Below are 20,297 nucleotides of genomic sequence, written 5' to 3' on the forward strand. Positions count from 1 at the left end.
CCCCAAATTTGATGCTGAATTCGCCCCTAGTAAAAAAGCTGTCTTGTAATAAATAGACGTGGAAAGAGAAAGTACTCTTATAATCTAAAATGATCAGGTAATTCCACGAAGTCACGCGAAAGACAACGGAAATTACAAGACGTTCGATATTGTCGCAATGTGAACAGTCGACTGTTTCCCCATTAACAAGACACATCACTCGCGCTACATAGGTCTTTTTTCGTGACGTATTACTTGTTTAAAACTTAACTTATCATCTTGAAATGTTTAGGTCGTGTACGGTAGACCCTTTTACAAACCTGCCTGTATCTCAAACCTTAAAATTAGACCCCCAGTAGTTTCGCCTTTGTGCTTATTTATATTACAGTAAGAAAAGCCTAATGTTAAAAAATAAGTAATCAATGTAACCGGGAAAATTTCAAGATGATATAGTAACACGAAGAGAAAAGGATTTTTAGATATACCTATATAATGAAAAGGAGTACGCCTTAATTGAATAGGGAAGTCCAAGAAGGGAAGGGAGACTGCCAGAATACTTGTTAAATACTCCATGCAAACCTACCTTAATCTGCAGAATACAGTAATAATAATAATAATGTAGAGTAAAAATGACAAAATAATGTTTAGAGGTAGTGATGGGTCCTCTTTATAAACATAACATCTATTGTCAGTCAGCCTTGTGCAATGCGCGTAATCCGGGCTCGTATGAATGACATCGAGGATTTTTGTCCCATTAGACATTTTATTTTCTTTTTTTGAAAAATTTCAATTCGCGAGCAAGTAACCTCCAAGCATGAGGGTTGGTGAAGATAGAGTTTTGAAGTAGAGTAGAAGAAAATTACTTGGAAGCCGGGGCGTAGCCAGGACGTTGTGTTGGGGGGGCACGACCCGGCGAGTCAGAAGGGTGGAACCTCCCAATGGGGAAAATGTGAGAACTTTTATCTCTAGAAATCACATTTTAAGCTATTTTGGCGCTTAGCATTACTCAATTGATAGGTCGTCGGGAATCTGTTTTGCTAAAACATACTAGGCTATAAAATACATTATTCAACAAAAAACATATCGGTGGAGAAGAATAAGTTTGTTTTAAAGGTTAATTTATTTGTTAAAATTAATTGGCTTGGAGGGTCACGTGTCTCCTGTAGCCACCATCGCTACGCCGCTGCTTGGAAGTGAACAATCACGGTATCGAAAGAAAAGACTCCCGGGACACTAAAATCGACCATGAAAGAACTTTCATGAAGAATACATTAATTTCAATGATCACATTCAAGGGGACCACACGTAGGAGGCCCCTTTGCCACAGTTCGTTTTGCATCAGCTTTATTTATGCTGCCAATTCGCTCGCCTTTAAATCGGTTTTCAAAAATGTCCGCAGGGTGACGATGAGAGCAGAGCGATCCTGTATTCTAGAGATGGGGACTTAGAAAACAATTAAATATTAAAACTAGAGATGTGCGAATAGTATCCGCGAATACTCGAATACCTCGAATAATAGAAAGTATTCGATATTCGAGATCTCGAATAGTTATGCTAAAGGTACCGTCTCGAATACCTCGAATACTTTGAATTTCGCGTCATACACTGTCGCTCGCACGTCGTTGGTAGTTGACTCGGAAAAATGAGAACTCAAGTCGTTTAGTGCATGCAGCGCCGTTTTAGGCAAGCTGACGAAATACATCAAATTCACGGGTTCGAGCGGTGAAAAGAGTTCGACGTGGGGAACCGAAATTGATCGGATGAAAAAAATCCGAAAATCCCAGGTGTCCCCCATCAGGAGAACCTCAGTTCCGTGGGATAGCAACATTGGCGCATTTCCCACGATCCGCTATCCCCATCCATTCAGCGTTCGCCCCACCCCCTCAGACGATTTCCTCTTCCCCGAAAACAAAAAAAAGGTCCCGGCTCGTGCAGGGATCGTATTACGAAGACCTCAGCTTTGAAAAAAATATCAAGTTACCGGAAAATAATAGAATCGTGTTTCACCCTTCCCTCTTTCTCCCCACTGACCGCATCCATCTTTTGATAAAATGAGAGGAGGAGTTTGCCGTGTGTCTTTTGTGGCTAATAATGACAGGCACTTATTTTGAATCTTCCCCAGGAGATGAAACTACCGTAGGGAGGAACTCAGTGCCGTGGGATAGTGACATTGGCGCATTTCCCACGATCTGCTATCCCCCTCCATTCAGCATTCGCCTCACCCACTCTTGAAGATTTCCTCTTCTCCGAAATCAAACAAAAGATCCCAGCTCGCGCAGGGATTGTATTACAAAAACTTTAGCTTCAAAAAATATCAAGTTACGCGAGAAAAATAAAAACGTGTCTCGCACCCACCCCCTTTTCTCACCCACTGACCTTTTTCTACCTACCTGCTTCGAATTTCCCCCTTTCTCGAGGTCAACTGCTGCATGAGTCATCTACTAGCCCGAAAGGTGTCTAACAATGACTTTCGGCAATTGTTATTACACATTTATTGGATTGAAATATTAGTAATGTGCGCGTAATTTAAAAAAGAATAAGACCAAACACGACATATTTCTGACTTTATTTAAGCATTTTGCGCAGGAAAATAAATACCGGGAAGAAGAAGAAATACGACGGAGGCGTAATGCTCAAATAGGGTGGTTTCCTATTATTTTTTATTGCCTAAATCGAAATATTAATACTCCTGAAGTACGTATTTAACGCTTTTAGAGTTTTATAAGACGATATCTATTTTCGCGATTAAATTAAAAGTGAAAATTTTCAAGCGCGCGAAAACGCGACGGGTAAGTATGAATGCCGGGAAAAACTCCGCGTGACGTCGTTCTGGTTCCCGCTGCCGCAAGTGAGGTGACCTTGGGGCGAGGCTCTGAGCGATATTACGACGCAGGATGCTAGCAGGTAGCCGAGTACCATGCTAGCTGGTAGCGCTTGGCTTAAATAAGGATTATTAATACCTTATCAAACAGACTGTGTGATTATTAAGACATGTTTCCCTGAGCTCTGTGCCTCATGCATGCATTGGTAACCTCAGACGATGTAAAACTCCGATCCTCTCGTGTAGAAACTAGGTCCCTGTGATGTCACGTGGAGTGGCATCGCATAGGCGCCAATCTGGCCTTTTTCAAATGAGGTAAAATTGAACATTGTCATTAGTCTAAACCGGTATTTCTAGAACGAAATAATTTGTATATTATGAATACACTAATGGTGGGTAACGAATCACAATCAATACCTTTCGTTTTCTTTAATGAAGGAAACTACCCTATTGTTTACATAAAATTAAAATATTCCATTAATCAGCTAAATTCCTGTTTGAATCCTTTAAAGGCAATCACAATTACTCGCCAAAATCTTGGGTTTCCTGCTGCATAGGCGACCTAGTCAAGCATTTTCACATTCATCGTTTAGTATTCGAGGTATTCGAAATTCGAGGTATTCGAATATTCGAGCAATGATTTAATATTCGAATTCGATATTCGAATTCGAGAAATCTACTATTCGACCCATCCCTAATTAAAACGTTTAGAAAAAAGTTTTTTTTTCCAGTCGAGCTGAAAAATGTGTGAAATACGTTTAACATGGCTAATAAAGAATGCATTTTTAACACAGGGTAAAAAGAAAACGAAGAGTTTCTACGTATGCTGGGATGATACGTTGGTCTTTTATCCATAAGGAAGTTCCTTCGAATAATAATATAGGACCTTCCTGCTCAAGAGAAGTAATATCCTTGAAATGTGAAATGATTTTAATTTTCTTTGCTTGTTACGAATGTGCTTTCATTAGCTCCTCGATGACTCCATTCAATCCGTAATAAAATTTCAGTCCTCCCAAACGGACTTGCGAGAGACTTCGCGGTACCTATGACAATAAAATTGAAGTCATACGCGATTGATTTCTGGTAGCAGTCAGTGAAACTGTTTCGAGTGGTAGCCCAATAGACAAAAAGAAATATAGAATTCAAAGGATAATTTCATTTCTGGGTAAAAATTAAACTTTTTAAATAAATGATAAAGACGTTTATTTTACTGAATTGGTAAATGACCCTTTTTTATTGTACGTTCCATTAATTTAGCACACTGATGGCTTCTGTTGACTTGATGGACAATGACGACTACATTTATGTAATATTTTAACTGATTTAAAATAAGCATTGCAGTAATTATACGAATTAGGCTTAGTATATCATGCGTGAGAAGTTTGGTCGAATACTTGAACGCTAAATTGCTTTCTTGAAGAGAGTTAAGGCCATTTTACACGGCGCACGTAATTGCACAATCTGACGTAAGCGCGAAAGCGCAGTCGAAATTGCGTCGTGTAAAGTGGTGAATTGCTAGAAAGCATACGAGAATGAATGGATGCAAAACAGTCCTCTTCTAATTTCATTCGTGCATTCGAGTATTTGTACGCCATAATGAGAAATTAAAGCAGTTGTAACATGCGGATTTACGAGCACAATGTAACGGCCTTTAAAATCTGTGTAAAGGCCTCTTTACACGATACATTAACACGCACGAGTTAATGTACGTTTGTGTGAATGGTTTTTGTGGACCGGAACATGTACGAATGCATGCACCAAATTAGAACTGGTTCAATTTTCTGTGCATGCATTCGCACAAGTTGGGTGGTTACACGGGGCATTTTGGCGTTCATTCTCGCGTTAATACATTTAGACATTAACCCGTATGTGTTAAAGTACCGAGTAAACGCTGGTTAACAGCGCGGAGGGCGACAGCTCAATTAGTGGCCCACTGGAAAATCCTCGTCCGCAATTTTCGTGATCGAATTATATCTCGCAATTTTGTAGTGAGGTATACACACACTTGATGGAAATCGTTCGTTAGACCGGACGTACCGCCAAGAAGCCCCATACGATTTCCGTCTATGGAACGCGAATGACGTCGCGGCGCGGCGTCGTTCCTGCTCTCTTCCTCCATTCCCAGAATAGTCTTCCCCTCGACAGACCCACCGCCCATCTATCCTCGGTGGTGCCAGTGACCTTGGTCGACTCACAGATCTCCCAAGACACCAAAACTAAAAATCCAGCCCATTTATCGCTCCTCGTCCCTATATTGCTCCTACTGTCTCCTTTTTTCTTTCGTGGGCTCTCCCCCTCTCTTACAACAGTCAGCCCACTCAACATACACGAATGTGACCCAGAAAGCCACGTTGAACAAAAAAATTAGTTTCGAGTTTGAATTTTCCAAATCGATGCGCAAATATCAATATGGGCGGGGTTTTGGGGCGGGAGGCAGGGGGAGCCTGGCCCCCCGGACTGTAATTTGTCCGGAAAAAGTACGAAACCTGTACATTCTAGTACAACGAAAACAAAAAAATCAAAAGTTAAAATAAATTTTAGGCTTAGATAGCCCGTTTCCGTCCTGTTTTCAGAGGCTAATTTAAACGAAATTTCCAGGAACACTTAAAGGCTACGGAATATCCCCCGTTTCACTGGGGGTGTTCCTTAGCCCCTAAACCCCGGCAGGATTGCTGACCCCCCAACATTAAACTCCAAACTTCGCCCACGAATGATAAGATTCTTTACTATTGGATGGTTAGGTAAACTAGGTGGTCAACCGCTAGATTAAAAATCGGTTTTCAATTTAAGGAGGGGTGTCAATAATTTTATATGGAGGCTTTGTCTTAACATGAAACATGAAGGAACGCCACTCTAACTGGCGATAGCATAATGTAGTGAATATCTCTCCATAAACTGAAAATCACGAAAATAAATAGCTTTTAAAGTAATTTTCAGTTTTCTCACATGGTAGAAATACGAAGAATTAGATGAGTATTTTCAATCCGAAGCAGTAAATTGGTGATCAAAAGTTTAATTTCCTAATACATACCATGTTTTATTCATCACCAGGTCCGGAATCACCAGATAGCGACTGATTGAATGGGAAAACTTTTTGCTGAGGAATACCTCCTTCGACTCTAAATGGTGTGATTAAGTACGTACTTTACTTAACCTTTAGTTCTAATTTCCTGTAATCTGCATTGTTGAGTTTTTCCATTGCCGTATTATTATATGTATAGGTGTCACGATTTCAATGGTTAACCTTTTCCGAGTCGAGAATCATCTATATTACAAAGGCAGGACTTACTTACGCATCCTTGTGCTAACTAACGAGCGGTATGGCAGCATTTGTCACAGTGCAAGGAAATGAATTCAGTCACCCCTAGGGCGTCAAAGGGCCCTTTTGAAAAGGGTCCTGCCTCCTGAGTGCTTTTACTTAGCAGGCGCCTCTACGCTCGAATCTCAAATTAAATAGAGGCCATTATATTCGCATGTTTCCACCTTCATAAGTTTCTCCATGGTTTCTTTTTCCTCACTAATCAATTTTAAGCGAATTTGTTCCTCTAATGCTAATAGAATTGACTCTTCCTCTGTTTACAGTTTTTCCTTATATTTATATTATTTTTGGCCTGCGTGTCTTATTCTCGTGAATAGTTTTCCAACTCGAAAGGACATTTACATTTCTTTTTTCTCTCATCTCGCCTTGTTCTGGAAGACACCCGCGGGGAGCGTCGCTGTGATGGGCAAATTGCAAATCAACCGACTTCATGAGCACTCCTCCCACATCCATTCAGCAATCGAGATCCTCCAACGCTCCATGCTGTACCCTTGGATGAGACAATGGGAGGGACTGTCGCAAAGCTACTGGTTTATATGCAAGGCTGGTCCATAGCGCACATTTAGGCCAACTACCAGGCACTGGACAACATTGATCACCGAGCGATAAGTAAATACGTGATAAAACGCAAAAGAAAGAGAAGGGGGTAACCTAAATTATGGTAAACAATAAAAATCCGATGGGGGCGCGGCGGCGACTGGAGGTAATTCTTACGGCATTCGGCTCGAACACACCGATTGTTTGACGTCTACGCCGCGATATTTTGTCAACAATGATTAAGATTGATCTCCAAGAATAAATGCGTCCAACTAAGTTTAATTGTAAATATTTCAACAGAGCATTGAGATGCGATACTGCGAGATTTACGAGCTTACTTTCTGCAGACTCGGCGTCGGTGCCGCGTTGTCGACCAGTTTTCAACGGCGGCGTGAAAATTATATAAAAATATGCAAAATTATAAATGCTGAGGGAATTTAATCAATTGTTTTTCCAATATAGACGCACAACTTCACTTCCAAATCAGAGCGTTGTCACCAAACAATCCAATTCTCGACTAAAGGAAATATTATCGAAGTATTCTACAGACTACGGTAGGTTTGCATGGACTACTTAAGAAGTAATCTGGCAGTCTCTACTCCCTTCAAGTACTTCCCCATTCGATTCTTAACAAACCCCACTCCCTTTCATAGTATCTGAAAAAATCTTATTCTCTTCCTCTATCATGTTTACCTAATATTCTACCCGCTAACACCGCTTTCGACATCCCCTCCCCACTCAGTACTCGCTGCATCCATACCTTCTGTCTCCTCTGTATCTCATCTAAAAGCTGCCTTTTCTCACCCGCCATGTCCAGCACTTCGTTGTTCCTCCTCCACTACGTCCACTTCACCTTCTCCATTCTTCTCCACGCTCACACCTCAAGTGCCTCCAGTCTTCTCTCGTCCTCCTTAGTGTCCGACTGTCTGTGTTTCCGCACCGTAAAGTGCTACATTCCAAATCAGACTCTTCACTAACCTTTCCTTTAAACTCTTGCATAACAATCCTATCATAAGATCCTTCCTGTTCATGAACTTCAGACGCAATTCTTCCTGATGTCCTTACAGCTGTTCTCCTCTATGTGCTGCTCAAATAGTTGAACTGCTCTACTTGCTTAAGTTTTTCCCCGCCCACTTCTACCTATTCAGTTTCACATTCCTTGCTCGCGATGCTTTACAAAACACAACGATTGGAATCGTTTTATTCGTAAGGCATTTCAAGTATCTCTGTAAGCTGTAGAGAAGTAGGGGATCGGGTTGGTGTGGTGGCTAGAGTGTTTGCTTCCTACCCGGTGGGCCCGGGTTCAAATCCCGGCAGCGGCAGAGAATTTTCAGAGACGGCCCGATCCCTGCTTGAGTGTTGTGTGGAGAACAGTTCAAGCGCAACACTCCGTCCGTCGGATGGGACGTTAAGCCGTGGTCCCGTTGGTGCCTTTTGTTAAGAGCAGGCTAATGGTGACGCCGGGTTTCTCTCCACCCTTCCTCACCTACCCTTCCCTCATGGCGCTAATGACCACAGCTGTCGGTCGTCTCCTACAAATACCATACCATCCAGTGAAGTACCAACAAAAGTTTATCTACTCATTGAAATTGTTCAGCATTTTAGAGCCATAAAATGAATAGGATACGACGAAACCTTTTACTGTGAGTAATGCGGAGATTTCTGGTTTTTAATCCATAGCAGGAAGTATTTAAATAAATATAAATAGAGGATTTATTTAATCCGAAAATTATCAAAGTAATATTAGCTTCAGCAGCATATATTTGTGCTGACGGCGCTGTTCCTTGATTATTATTATCCCCATCTTCTGTATTATTTAATTTTGTAGTTAAAATGCAAGTCTTAATTAAAGCAAACTTCTACCATTTTCACCTTTTCTGGGTTAAATAGTAGACTCCTACCAATACCATTCTAGGCAACAGATATGAACAATGGGGTAGCCAGCAACATTGCTTGGGGGGGAGGTGCGAGGGAGAGGGGGTCCAAAACAAAGGAAAAATTTTTTTAAAACAGGATACTAAGTTGAGGTTTTTAAACTAATTTTAACATAACAAAAAAACTTCATTTTTCAATTAAATCTTTAATTAGTTCATGAATTTTCATTATTTTGTTTTCATTAATGAATCAAATTGATTGTGTTTTTATACTTCGGGGGGAGGGTTAGGGGGGGAGGGTCAGACCCCCCAGACCTGGCCCTCCCTCCTCGATATGGCACTGGATATGAGTTAATTGGGAAAGGTAGATGAAACACCACTACCCCACTAATGAGAAGAGAACAGACATCGGAACCTCAATGTACATGGCACCTGTAGTGAAGGCTGTGTAAATTGGGGACAGTGGTAAATCACTTGTTCCCTTCTTTAGAAATTAGTTCACCATTAAAATAGCAGTGCTCCATCATGGCTCAATGCATTTGCAAAGTATGATGAAATTCCAATCCTAACAATCACACATTATGTGGGCATTCTTCCAATTTGGAAATCAAAATTTTGCCATAGGGCACTTAAGCAGGGATGCCGACTTACAAAAAATATTGGGGGGGGCCCAAACCCGGGATCTTGCCCTGGGAAATTTTATGAGTAGAGAGTTTTAAATTTTTTAAGGAATTTATAAGAGTCATATGATCAACATTAGACCCTGAAAACTCGAATCTCGATATCTGGACAATCCGAGGAATATTGACAAGCCTGACACAATTTTTCCTCACACCCATAACAAATTTTTGAGGGGTCTCGGGCATCCTCAGGCCCCATGGAGTCGGCACCACTGCACTTAAGTAACTTGATCAGTTAGATTCATATAAAAAAATTCAGCCGGGATCGTACCACAATAAAACAATGAAAATATAAGAATAAAAATTCAACTCTATTTCATTGATAAATACTACAATGAAGGCATATTTGAGCACCAATTTTCTGTAAAGGAGTGATTTCAAACATACTTCAAAAAATTATTCAATAATTTTTCTGATAAAAATGTCACCACAATTTCTCTAATGCACATGATTCAAAATTTATGTAAAAAATACTATTTGTTAAAATACCAACATTTTTCAGTCACTGAAACATCATACCACAACTGCATAAACAATGCAAGCTATGTTAATGACACCAATACTTTCACATAATTTTGGGAGAAGAACTCCAGTGGAGGGAATACAAATTTCTTTGGCACATAAAAGCTAACTTTATACAAGAGTAACCTAATATGTAACACATTTCACAAATAAAAAAATGGACATAATTTCAGATGAGCGCCAATCATTCCATTCTTCCTAGCAATTGAACATCAACCAAAGTTTTTGACCGACCCATTTCTATTATTTATGTTAAAAGCAGCCATGGGTTATCAATAATTACTGAGTAATCAGCTCACAGTTCAACTCAATAGCATGCGAATTCAAGATATTTTGAAATCAAATATATTAAAGGATAAACGAAACCTCAATCACAAAATGTCATCTTAGACAGTAAATGTCACTGGAATTACAGAATGAAATCATTTTTATGGAGACCTGTGGCATTGGAAAACTTTCCTTCATACAAATAAGGATTCGTTTATCTTAAACAAAGGTGCGACAGCAACGTGCAGTAGACCCTCGCTTAATGATATTGATCCAATCACGATGACGGATGGTAGAATGTATTCAATTTTAAGATGAATCGGTATTATTTCCATGTGAGGAAAGACTTCAAAGAGCATCAGCACATTTGAATGTCGCAATGCTATTCAAAATCTTTCATAAACAAATAAGGCATAGCATAAAATAATTTATGATAACTTGTGAGTGGAAAAAAAACTGGCAAAACTAGAAACTAAAAAATTGAGTACCAAATCAGCTGAGATTGCATACTGAATGTACTGTAAGTTGAAACAACGGTGAAGTGGGGGTCTACTGCATTCAAACCAGAAAAATAATGAATACCTTACAGAAAGTCACAGCATGGACACTAAATCATGAAAATGATCGATTAATCTGAAATAGACAACCTATTTAACAAATGAGCCACCATAATGTTTGCCTATGAGATTCAATTTTCTGATCAGACCAGATGATTGTCGGAAAATTTACATGATGTAAATCTCGAAAACCAAGATTAGGAAAATATAACTCCAGTCATCTGGCGAGGCATAACAGATTCAATAATATTTATCTGACATGCAAAAGAAAAGAAAGAATAATAAATATGCACGGCACTTGAGAATGCTAATAAAACCTAAGTGGATCGTTCTACAACAACAAAACACAATCACGTCAATAAGACACTTATAAAAAATATTACAACATGATTAAGCTCAACATAAAAAAATGACAGCAGCAGTGGCATTATGCCATCATACATGAGACAAAATAAAATCGAAAGAAATCAGAAAACTGAACAGCTGTATTTATTTATGGAATTTTGTGTACTTCGTTTCAACCAAAACTCATATTTCAGAAAATATTATCAAACATACAAGAGAAAACTATTCCTAAACCAACTGTTGTTGATTTAGAAACTACCATCCCTGAATAATATGCACGTATTGCTAAATGCCAATCTCTATACACAGAGACATGAAAAAGAGAGAGAGAATTTGTACCTGCAAGAACACTTAATTGGACAAAATTCTTCATAAAATATTGTTAAGTATCCGCCTATCATCTATAGTAATCATTACTCAGATTATCACAGCCAATATTGCATGAATATTCGAATTAGGAACACCAACCATATCCTCAATTATTAAACAAACAAAGCCCCCATTTTAATTTCATCAAACAAGATCGCACTATAATGGGGATGAAGATTGAAGGAGAATAAAAATCGACCAGAAAACTAAGCTTTCACATTCACACAAAAATACATCAATCATTCAGATACACACTAGCTTCCTTTAAAGTACAGCTTCAATATTCTTAATTTGATGAGCTCAACAGAGCAAGCTTCAAGCAGAAAAAGCAAGCTTGAAAGCATAAACAAAACTAGAATATATGGAATTTATGGAAACAAAATATAAGCAAAATATTGAAAAAAAAAACTTTATAAAACTTTGAACAACCAAAAACTCACAACGTTAGAATTAAATAGCTTCAGGAATACAAAAATATGCAAATAAAATTTTAAAGATAAATATGAGCGTTAAGAAATATCACTGACACTTCAAATAAGACCACCATCTTCAGGCTGAGCAACAATTCTCCATAATTTTCTAATATCATTAAAAGACAATTCCACTCCGAATAAAAATAGATCTTTCTCCTTTAATTGGGCCAATGATTCTATTTCCCATGGTGCATTTGCAGCATTTTCATCTCTGACACTAGAAATGATCTTGTCAACTTGAGTTTGAACCAGCATGAGATTCCCTAAGTGCATAAGAGGGATATTCAGGAGCTTTGAAAGAGTTCCAGTGATATGCACATCATCAACCCAAAAATATGGCCTTCTCTGCGCCAAATAATAAAGCTCAGTGACAACATCAAAAGAGTATAGAATGGCACATCCCATGCAGTAGGGTGGATAGAACTTCATCGGATATTCAGTATGACTCACATGCCATTTGGAACGATACGACCTCTTGACACGAGCATCGTCATTCCTATTGCATAAAATAAATCTACGTGCACGAGGCTTGATTGAGCTATCAGAGTTTGAGCTAGTCAAAAACCGAACAAGGGATGGTATGTTCACAAAAACATCATCGTCAGTTTTCAGAGCATAGGATGCCTCTGGACAAAAATATGTGCACCACTTGAGACCCATCACATGCTTGTAAGTCAGATTTCTATACGAATCAAGGAACCGACCCTGGACTATATCACACCTCATTTCGTTTTCAATGCGAATTTGCTCCTGCAGAGATTCATTGTGAACTTCCCCAAGTAGGAAGATGAGATTAATGATTATTTTCGATTGGTGAGCATTCAGGCCCGAGCCCCAAGTTTCACGAATCACCTGTCTGTTCGCAAAATTAGCAGGTTTGGAATGGACAAATATAAGAAGCATCAGTGGGGAGGAGCTTTCATTTGTGGAGCTCAATCCATTGCAAGGAAAGTGATTGAGGACAAAATCAAAGTTTGTGAGGTTAATCAGGCGATTGAAATCACTAGACTGTGATGCTTGTGGTGAAGTTTTGCTTGGGATCGAGGGAAAAGACTCAGTCACACTCGGTACGATGATTGAAGGCGATATTCTAGGGTTGCATATCAACATTGTAAACACAAAAATACCCAGAATAAAAGCAAATATTGGCCCTCGAAACACAGTCATTCTGGGTAAACTAATAACAAAACCTCTTCCGTTGCGCCTTTCATCCATTGTGGCAATTGTAACCCCAGAGGATGATGTGCAGGTGGAACCAAGTGAAACGAAGGTGGTGAAATATACTTGGCACAATCAGTCAGCGAGATCCTTGATCCTGAAGAGCCAGCCGCACTGCCGGAGAAACAAAAAAAAAATGAAGTTCAATGAAACCTGTATAGTGGCGTAGCCACGGAAGGGAGGGGTTTTCCAGGTGACAACCCCCACCCCTTGAGCCTTTAAAAGAGGTGCCAGAAATGAGTAAGAAGGCCTCCATGAATAAAAAAATACTTTATTTTAATAAATACTCTGACATACTAATACTCAAACAAACTTACTGTTTTTGAGTCCTAAGAAATCACATTTTCAACATAAAAAATCCAAAAATCCCCGGACCCCTCATTGCCCAACGGTATTTTCCATATCCCCCCAGAAGGGCCCTGAAATCTCCGGTAAACTCCCCCATTACAAAATCCTGGCCATGCAACTGAATGTGTACTCTAAATAAAATATATCTGTTTGAAAATAAATAAAAGAAACATCCTGCCTCAAATTCAAAGCCAGAAACAATTTTCAAGCAGCAAGGGGGAGTGGTTCATTGTGAAGAGGGTTGAATCACTTGGAGAGACTTTTTATGCCTTCTGGGCTGCATGCTGAACTTGACAGAGGCTGCAAGCCACATTTTCAAATTCATAAGGCCATAAAGGTAAAAAATTCTTTGGTTTCTCAAAGAAATTTTATTAAATAATCGACGACTTTTTTCATATTTATATGTTAAAGAATGTAGTTTTGACCAATGATCCTAGTCTTATTTTTCTCAATTAAACGTTTGGAAAAGTTTTATCACTGCTAGGGCTCCAAATATAAAGTTTTAATACAGTAAAATGGTTACATTTACAAAATTGGTGCTCTACAAAGTTTATATTCACTCCCCGGAGAATAAAAATAAGACATTTTCAGACCTTGACTAGAACTAAAAAGAAAAGTAACACAAATCAGCACTCAATTTTTCATCATTTTAAAAGTTATATAGCTAGAGGCATTTAGTATTTTCTCAATCTGCCCATACAATCTCAATACTAAAAGTAAAGAAAAATTGGTAACTCTTGACAGGGCCGGCCCTAGCAGGTGCGGGGCTAGGGGCGAACCTTCAGTGCGGGGCCCTTTACTTAAAATATTAAACTCTATACCCTATACTCTATATCTACAAACTCGAGCATTTTGAATCCCTACCACTCTTTGGCTAAGTATGTGTTCCCCTCCCAAATTCAGACTTCGTAATTACGCCGTTATGATACCATCACGCAGTTGAGTTCAAAATAGTATAAGTAATACAAATAAAATTTATAATTATAGTTATTCATAAAATTATAACGTAAAATAAACAAAAAAGCGCGCTTTCTCAATAGGTACGTATTGTTATAATTTAGATTATTAAAGTTAATTAGTTGTAAGCCTAAAGCAATTACTGTAAAATGAAAAAAGATAGTTTTAATTTCATTTATTTATTTTTTGTCTAGCACGGACTTAACAATACAGTAATAGTTGAAATTGCGTTTTCAAAACTATCGTATATTTTAATTTTTTTTCACGAACGCGGGGCCCCCCAAAGCGCGGGGCTGTCGCCCCGGTCGCCCCGCCCTAAGGCCGGCCCTGACTCTTGAGCAGTCATGCAGGCCATGTAAAGCCTAAGAGTTTCCAACCTCTAGCCTAAACAACCTAGGGGGGTGAAAACAGAAGCGGATTCAGGAGGGGGGCACAGGGACAACAAGGTTTTTAATGCGCTTATCATTACGTTCGTTTCTTGTATTACGGTGCCTCAATCATTTATTTTCATATTGATAGCTTTCATATTAAAGTAAAGAGAATATTTCGTATAATATGCCCCCCCAGAAAAAAATCATGGATCCACCCTAGGGTGGGAGGAGGTTGAACCCTTCCCCTAGTCAAAGGCCGCAACAAAAGGGGAGTGTCTCGGCGTCAAGGAGCCGAACCCACCCCACAATGTTTTTGAGATATGGGTACAGATGTACCCTCAAGGGCGGATTTAGGGAAGGGTCCCAGGGATCATGACTCCCCTTCCAATTCTATCAACTATTTAAAATTTTAACTAGTTTGATAGATTTCGTGCCCTTGTAAAGGAGTAATGGGAGTGTATATGCAAATGCATGGCTGCAAGTCCCAAACGGGAGAGAAATTTGAATTGTCTTTATCGTAGAGCGTAGCCAAGAACCGTAGATGTAAGCTTCTTGGGCGTGCACTCCCTATATTGAAAAAGCCCGCTCTCCCTGGGGTTATTCCACTCCTTCCGGACCCAGGTTATGCCCATTCGTAAAATTTAATGCGGAATCCGACCCTGTATACCCCCTCCAAATGGCCCCGAATTATACATGTATACCCCGAATTGTGTACCCACACCAGATGTACTCTCCCCCAAATTCTTCTCTAGGCTACGTGTTTTTTCACGTCCCTTCCCGCGGTGGATACGTCCTTTTCCTGCCACACAGCATCAGGGTGAATAAGCGTGACCAAACCAAAAAAGGGAGAAATGTTTAAAAGAGTTAGTACTACAGAAATTTTTAAAGAAATTAAGGCCAATGCGAGCCGTAATATTTACGTAGCATTTCCCTGAACTTGAAGAATTAAATTCGGCGTCACGAAAATTCCTCTTAATTTACGTTATTCACTTCCCATCAATGCGGCACTTCTCATCGCGCCCACTACTACACAGGCGAAGTGAAACAAGAAATTAAGGCTGGAAAACTTTCTCTGCCATTCGCGTAGATGTCCTACAGTCAATACACAACGAATTACACGATCAAAGGCTAGGTTGAAATACCAGGTATTGCCAGAATTAACACGTCCTACATTGGTAGGTAAGGACATTAAAAGAACAGAGACATAATTTTAAAAACAGTGGACAAAAAACAAAGCATTACCTAGGCATTTCAGCAGCATCAAAGCACAGTCCAACTTGGATCCAAATCCTAGGCTACAGCTTGGCTCGATTGGAAGACGACGATGCCAGTCGAAATTCTTCACATGGAAACGAAAGGTAGGCACTGTCGGACAAAAATAGTCAGATGTCGTGCTGTTTTTCGATCACGTTCCCTCTCGATCCGACCTCATTTACGCATGATTTTCCTCTAGATGTGAACAGTGTTGGTTTCGGCATCAAACTGACCACCGCGGAGCACTTGAGTTTGGCTACTTCTACAACGGTCATTTCACTCAGAGCAATGCCAACCCCGACATGCAACCGGTGCTTTCCTCCCACCTTCTGCCCACTGCCACCCCTGCGGTCGGCCTCCCGTTCTCTCCTGCCCCTCCCCTACTTCGTCTCCTCCCCCACAACTTCATTCCTCCACTTTCTTTTGCTACGAGACAATGTTGCCAGATTGGTTCCTCCTCCTTAGCGGGAGAGAAGACGCCCGCGTGAATATCTTCCCGACTTGTACCTCTCGTTTTACCAAACTCCGTCTCGAATTAATGGGCGTCATGTTTGTAGCCGATGGAATGACGAGTTAAGAGCTACCTATGCGATTAAACTAATGTTTAAATAGTTCTCCGACGTATGCACGTAATTACCGATGAAAAACGTTATGTGTTTATAAGCAGAGGGATTACCGCAATTGATTGAATGTATAATCTTGTTGAATGTTTTTTTTTCTACCTGTTTTTCTCGTCCTAGGTAACATTTTCGACATTTGAGCATTGGCGTCAATTGCGGTAAAACTTTGTGGGGGGACGGGCTTCCGGGAGGACTTGGGGGGTATAGAATGCCTCCCAGTGGAAAAGGGTCCGCGGTGGCACTTACCCGGAAATATAAACAAATCATGGAAATTGTGATTTTAAAGCTTTTTTATCCCATTTTATACTCATATTAATATTCCATGGGGAAAAAATATAAGGTTTAATTTCTTTGGGTAAATGATAAATAATCCTGCATATCAAAGGTTAGGGGGATGCATCCCCTCCAATATTTGATACGAATATTCTATGTAATATAATCCTTTAGGATTTCATTATTTAGAAATGTATTTATTATTTACCGCAAAGGAGGTTGTCCCACAGGATCGACGCCAGTCTGAATTGTTCTTTTAATCTGCTCAATCCCCTGTTACTTTACAAGTTCTGAAATTTCCAGAATTGTTTTTGAGAGTTTAATTGACTATAGTTATTTATCTCAAATGATATTGCTCGTGATAGCGAATTGTCATATGGGGCTGAAGCACCAGAATTCAATATATTTCCCTCACTTATAGTGCGTTGCGGTGATCAAGGACTCAGAGAGCAAAGGTGCTGAGGGGCAAGAGGTCCAACTATGCTAGTTATATTTGGGAGATATGGGCTAAGTATATCATACCCCCATCTCCCCCCGAATGAACCTCCAATCAAATTTTCTATTTATAGACTTCACTGAGATCAGGGTCATAGCTGGAAAATATCAGGGTTTGATTCATTTGCAAAGGGTATATGCTTAACACCGCTTCTTTCAAGATTTTTGGGGAATTTGAACACCATGATTACTCGCCACAGCCGTGGTTGTGGAAAAGCATTTTCATTATTTTATTAATGCCCAATCCACAACACCTACTGGAGAGCCACCCCTCTCTACTGTTCATGATAGCCATCCAGAGAAATGTCTCAGTAACATCATTTTCTATAGTCTGCCATTTTTCTAGGAACAGCAAATACCAGGTTGAATTTGCAGTAGCATGTGGTGTGCCAATAAAGGTGTTCAATTCTCCATTCCCAAAAATTCCAAACCTATCCTAACTCAGGGGAGTGCTCATCACTGCTATATCCCTTTCCATCAATCCACCCAATTTTAACCTCATCAGAGAAAGTTTGGTAAAAAAAGTGATTTACAGACCAAGCCTACGAAGAGTAACATCACGAGATCATAAGTCCTCAATCCAGTTGTCCATGATAGGTTGGGGATGAAGACTGAGTGGAGTTTTACCTCCTATTCTAATATTTGAAATATTATTATCCAAGGTACAGGTGGAAAGTACAAGAAACCTTGGTTTAAGAGTTATTGGGTTTCAAGTCAGGTGAAAAGATCCTTTATATCCAGCATTTCTAGGTCGTCAGGGAGAGGAATGTGAAATACTTCCAAATGTTGTATATAATGGATATTCTCTCCCAGTCAGGGCCGGCACTAGCAGGTGCGGGGCTAGGGGCGAACCTTCAGTGCGGGGCCCTTCACTTAAAATATTAAATTCTATACCCCATCTACAAACTCGAGCATTTTGAATCCCTACCACTCTGTGGCTAAGTATGTGTTCCCCTCATGTCAAGTTCTCTCACTCGTTGTTGCCACTCACACGACACAGTACTCTACTGACAAACGCAATTGCACAATAAAAATTACTGCATTATTATTCCTTTTTCATAATATTATTTTTTGTGTGGAAACGGACTTAACAATACAGTAATAGTTGAAATTGCGTTTTTAAAACTACTGTATATTTTAATTTTTTTTCACGAATGCGGGGCCCCCAAAAGCGCAGGGCCCGGGGCGGTCGCCCCACCCTAAGGCTGGCCCTGCTCCCAGTCATAATCTCATGAATACTTTATCCTAGATTTCTTGTGCTTTCCACCTGTCCTTTAGATAATTATATTCAAGCTGCTTGAATGGGGGAGAAAACTTATTATTACTCGATCTATTCTTCTGATCTATGCCCTGTTGAAGTCAATGCCAACCTGGGGTCACCGTTCTAAGTCGGAAAGACTAAGTTCAACTGATGCAGGCATTTTATGATAGATGCAGGCAGTGGAAGTTCGACATATTGAAAAAGGTGGTTGCACTTTTCCACAATAACAATACAAATACACAAAAATAAAACAATAAATAATTATTATTGTGGAAAATTTGGAGACTTCTTAAGCCAATGAGGTAATATTGTAGGAGCCTACTCTTCCATTCCAAACTGCAAATGGAAACTAGATACATGTAAACAAACGTTTTTTTTACCCTTTACTCCTTAACGTGTTAGGAAGGCATTGCGGAAGAGGTTTCAAAAAAGGGTGAAGACTACCCCAGGGTTAGGTTTACAGTGTGGAAAGAAAACTTGTGACATTGTATGAAAGCAGAGTGACTAACATCACTGAAACCTGGGATTAAATGTTCCCGGAGAAAATAAATTTATTCTATTAGTGTAAATTTGACATCGGAGATATTATCTAAATGGTGGTATGCTATTTCCTTCATAGAAGTAGTGATAAATGGACTCACAGAAGTGGATTCCCAGCAATTTGTAGAACTATGGCTCTCTTTATAGCAGACAGGGGCGCAGCTAGGAATTAAGGCTAGGGGGGGGTTTCAGGCGCAACTAATACTGGGGGGCTTGGGGTGTTGCATACCCACCAGGGTAAGCGGGAGGTGCGGAGGCCCTCCACCAGAAAAAAATGAGATAAACAGTTCAAAATGGTGGTTTTTACGGCCTTCTAAGGGATATTTTATTAATACTCACACTTTCCTATAAGCAATATTAATCCAATTCAGTAAAATAGAATTAACTTAAAAATTTCTATGACCTCTGGGGGGGGGTTTTATCCCCCAAAACCCCACCTCGCTGCGCCACTGATAGCGGACACCTTGGATTCTGCTCCTCACAGCCCTGAAGCATGAGGATACCACCCTCTCTAGACTCAACGAAGCCACCTGATTCTCGCAGCTTGGGGTGCTTCATTTGTTAATTTTACAGCCACTAAATGCGGTCTAATTGTGAATCAACATTTACACCAATCCAAGACACAATCCAATAAAATACCTTAAGTATGCCAGTTAAATTGATTTCACATACCTTATGTCAGAGAAAAGGTGTTCTGTGCAAAGAAATTAAAAATTTCCTAAATCGACCATATCAACATGAAAATTACATCCAAAATTAGTATCTTGAATTAAAATTTTTTTGATCAAAGAAATTAATGGCAACTACTTTCATTTGTCAAGTAATTCAGTAAAATATGCACTTTGCTTAACTATTCCCATTAACACGTTCCCAGCCGCAGATTTTTACACTAGTTCACCCATTGCACCATTATTTCCTTTCGCTTCAATACTTGGATCCTTTCCATAAGTTTTGGCCTGTATTCGGCTACACGCGCCGTGTTGGTCACATCATACACCCAACACTGAAGTAGCTGTGACCAACGACATGCTACAAGAAGCCAAAAAAGTGGCTCATTCTTCCGTCATTATGACCGAAGCAGCATGAAGATGAAGTCCATGTTTCGGTCATTATGACCGAAGCGGCAGTGAACGTGTTAAACGTATGCTTGAATTTTAAGAAATGCTTTTCAATGGTTTCATTGGCTTATTGACTTACCAAATCTTTCACCCTGGAGT

General features: G+C 39.8%; 1 protein-coding gene across 1 annotated transcript; it reads right to left on the reverse strand.

Moving 5' to 3' along the window:
- Window positions 1-9,500: 9,500 nt before the first annotated feature.
- Window positions 9,501-16,242, reverse strand: LOC124158992 (beta-1,3-galactosyltransferase 5). Its single transcript, XM_046534451.1, has 2 exons — window positions 15,880-16,242; window positions 9,501-13,075 (listed from the first exon to the last, which is right to left on the reverse strand). Exon 2 carries the CDS (start codon window positions 12,956-12,958, stop codon window positions 11,801-11,803), a length of 1,158 nt encoding a protein of 385 aa, XP_046390407.1. The 5' UTR covers window positions 12,959-13,075; window positions 15,880-16,242; the 3' UTR covers window positions 9,501-11,800.
- Between the last annotated feature and the right edge of the window lie 4,055 nt (window positions 16,243-20,297).

The sequence above is a fragment of the Ischnura elegans genome, chromosome 5 (assembly GCF_921293095.1).
Source record: "Ischnura elegans chromosome 5, ioIscEleg1.1, whole genome shotgun sequence".
Lineage (NCBI taxonomy): Eukaryota > Metazoa > Arthropoda > Insecta > Odonata > Coenagrionidae > Ischnura > Ischnura elegans.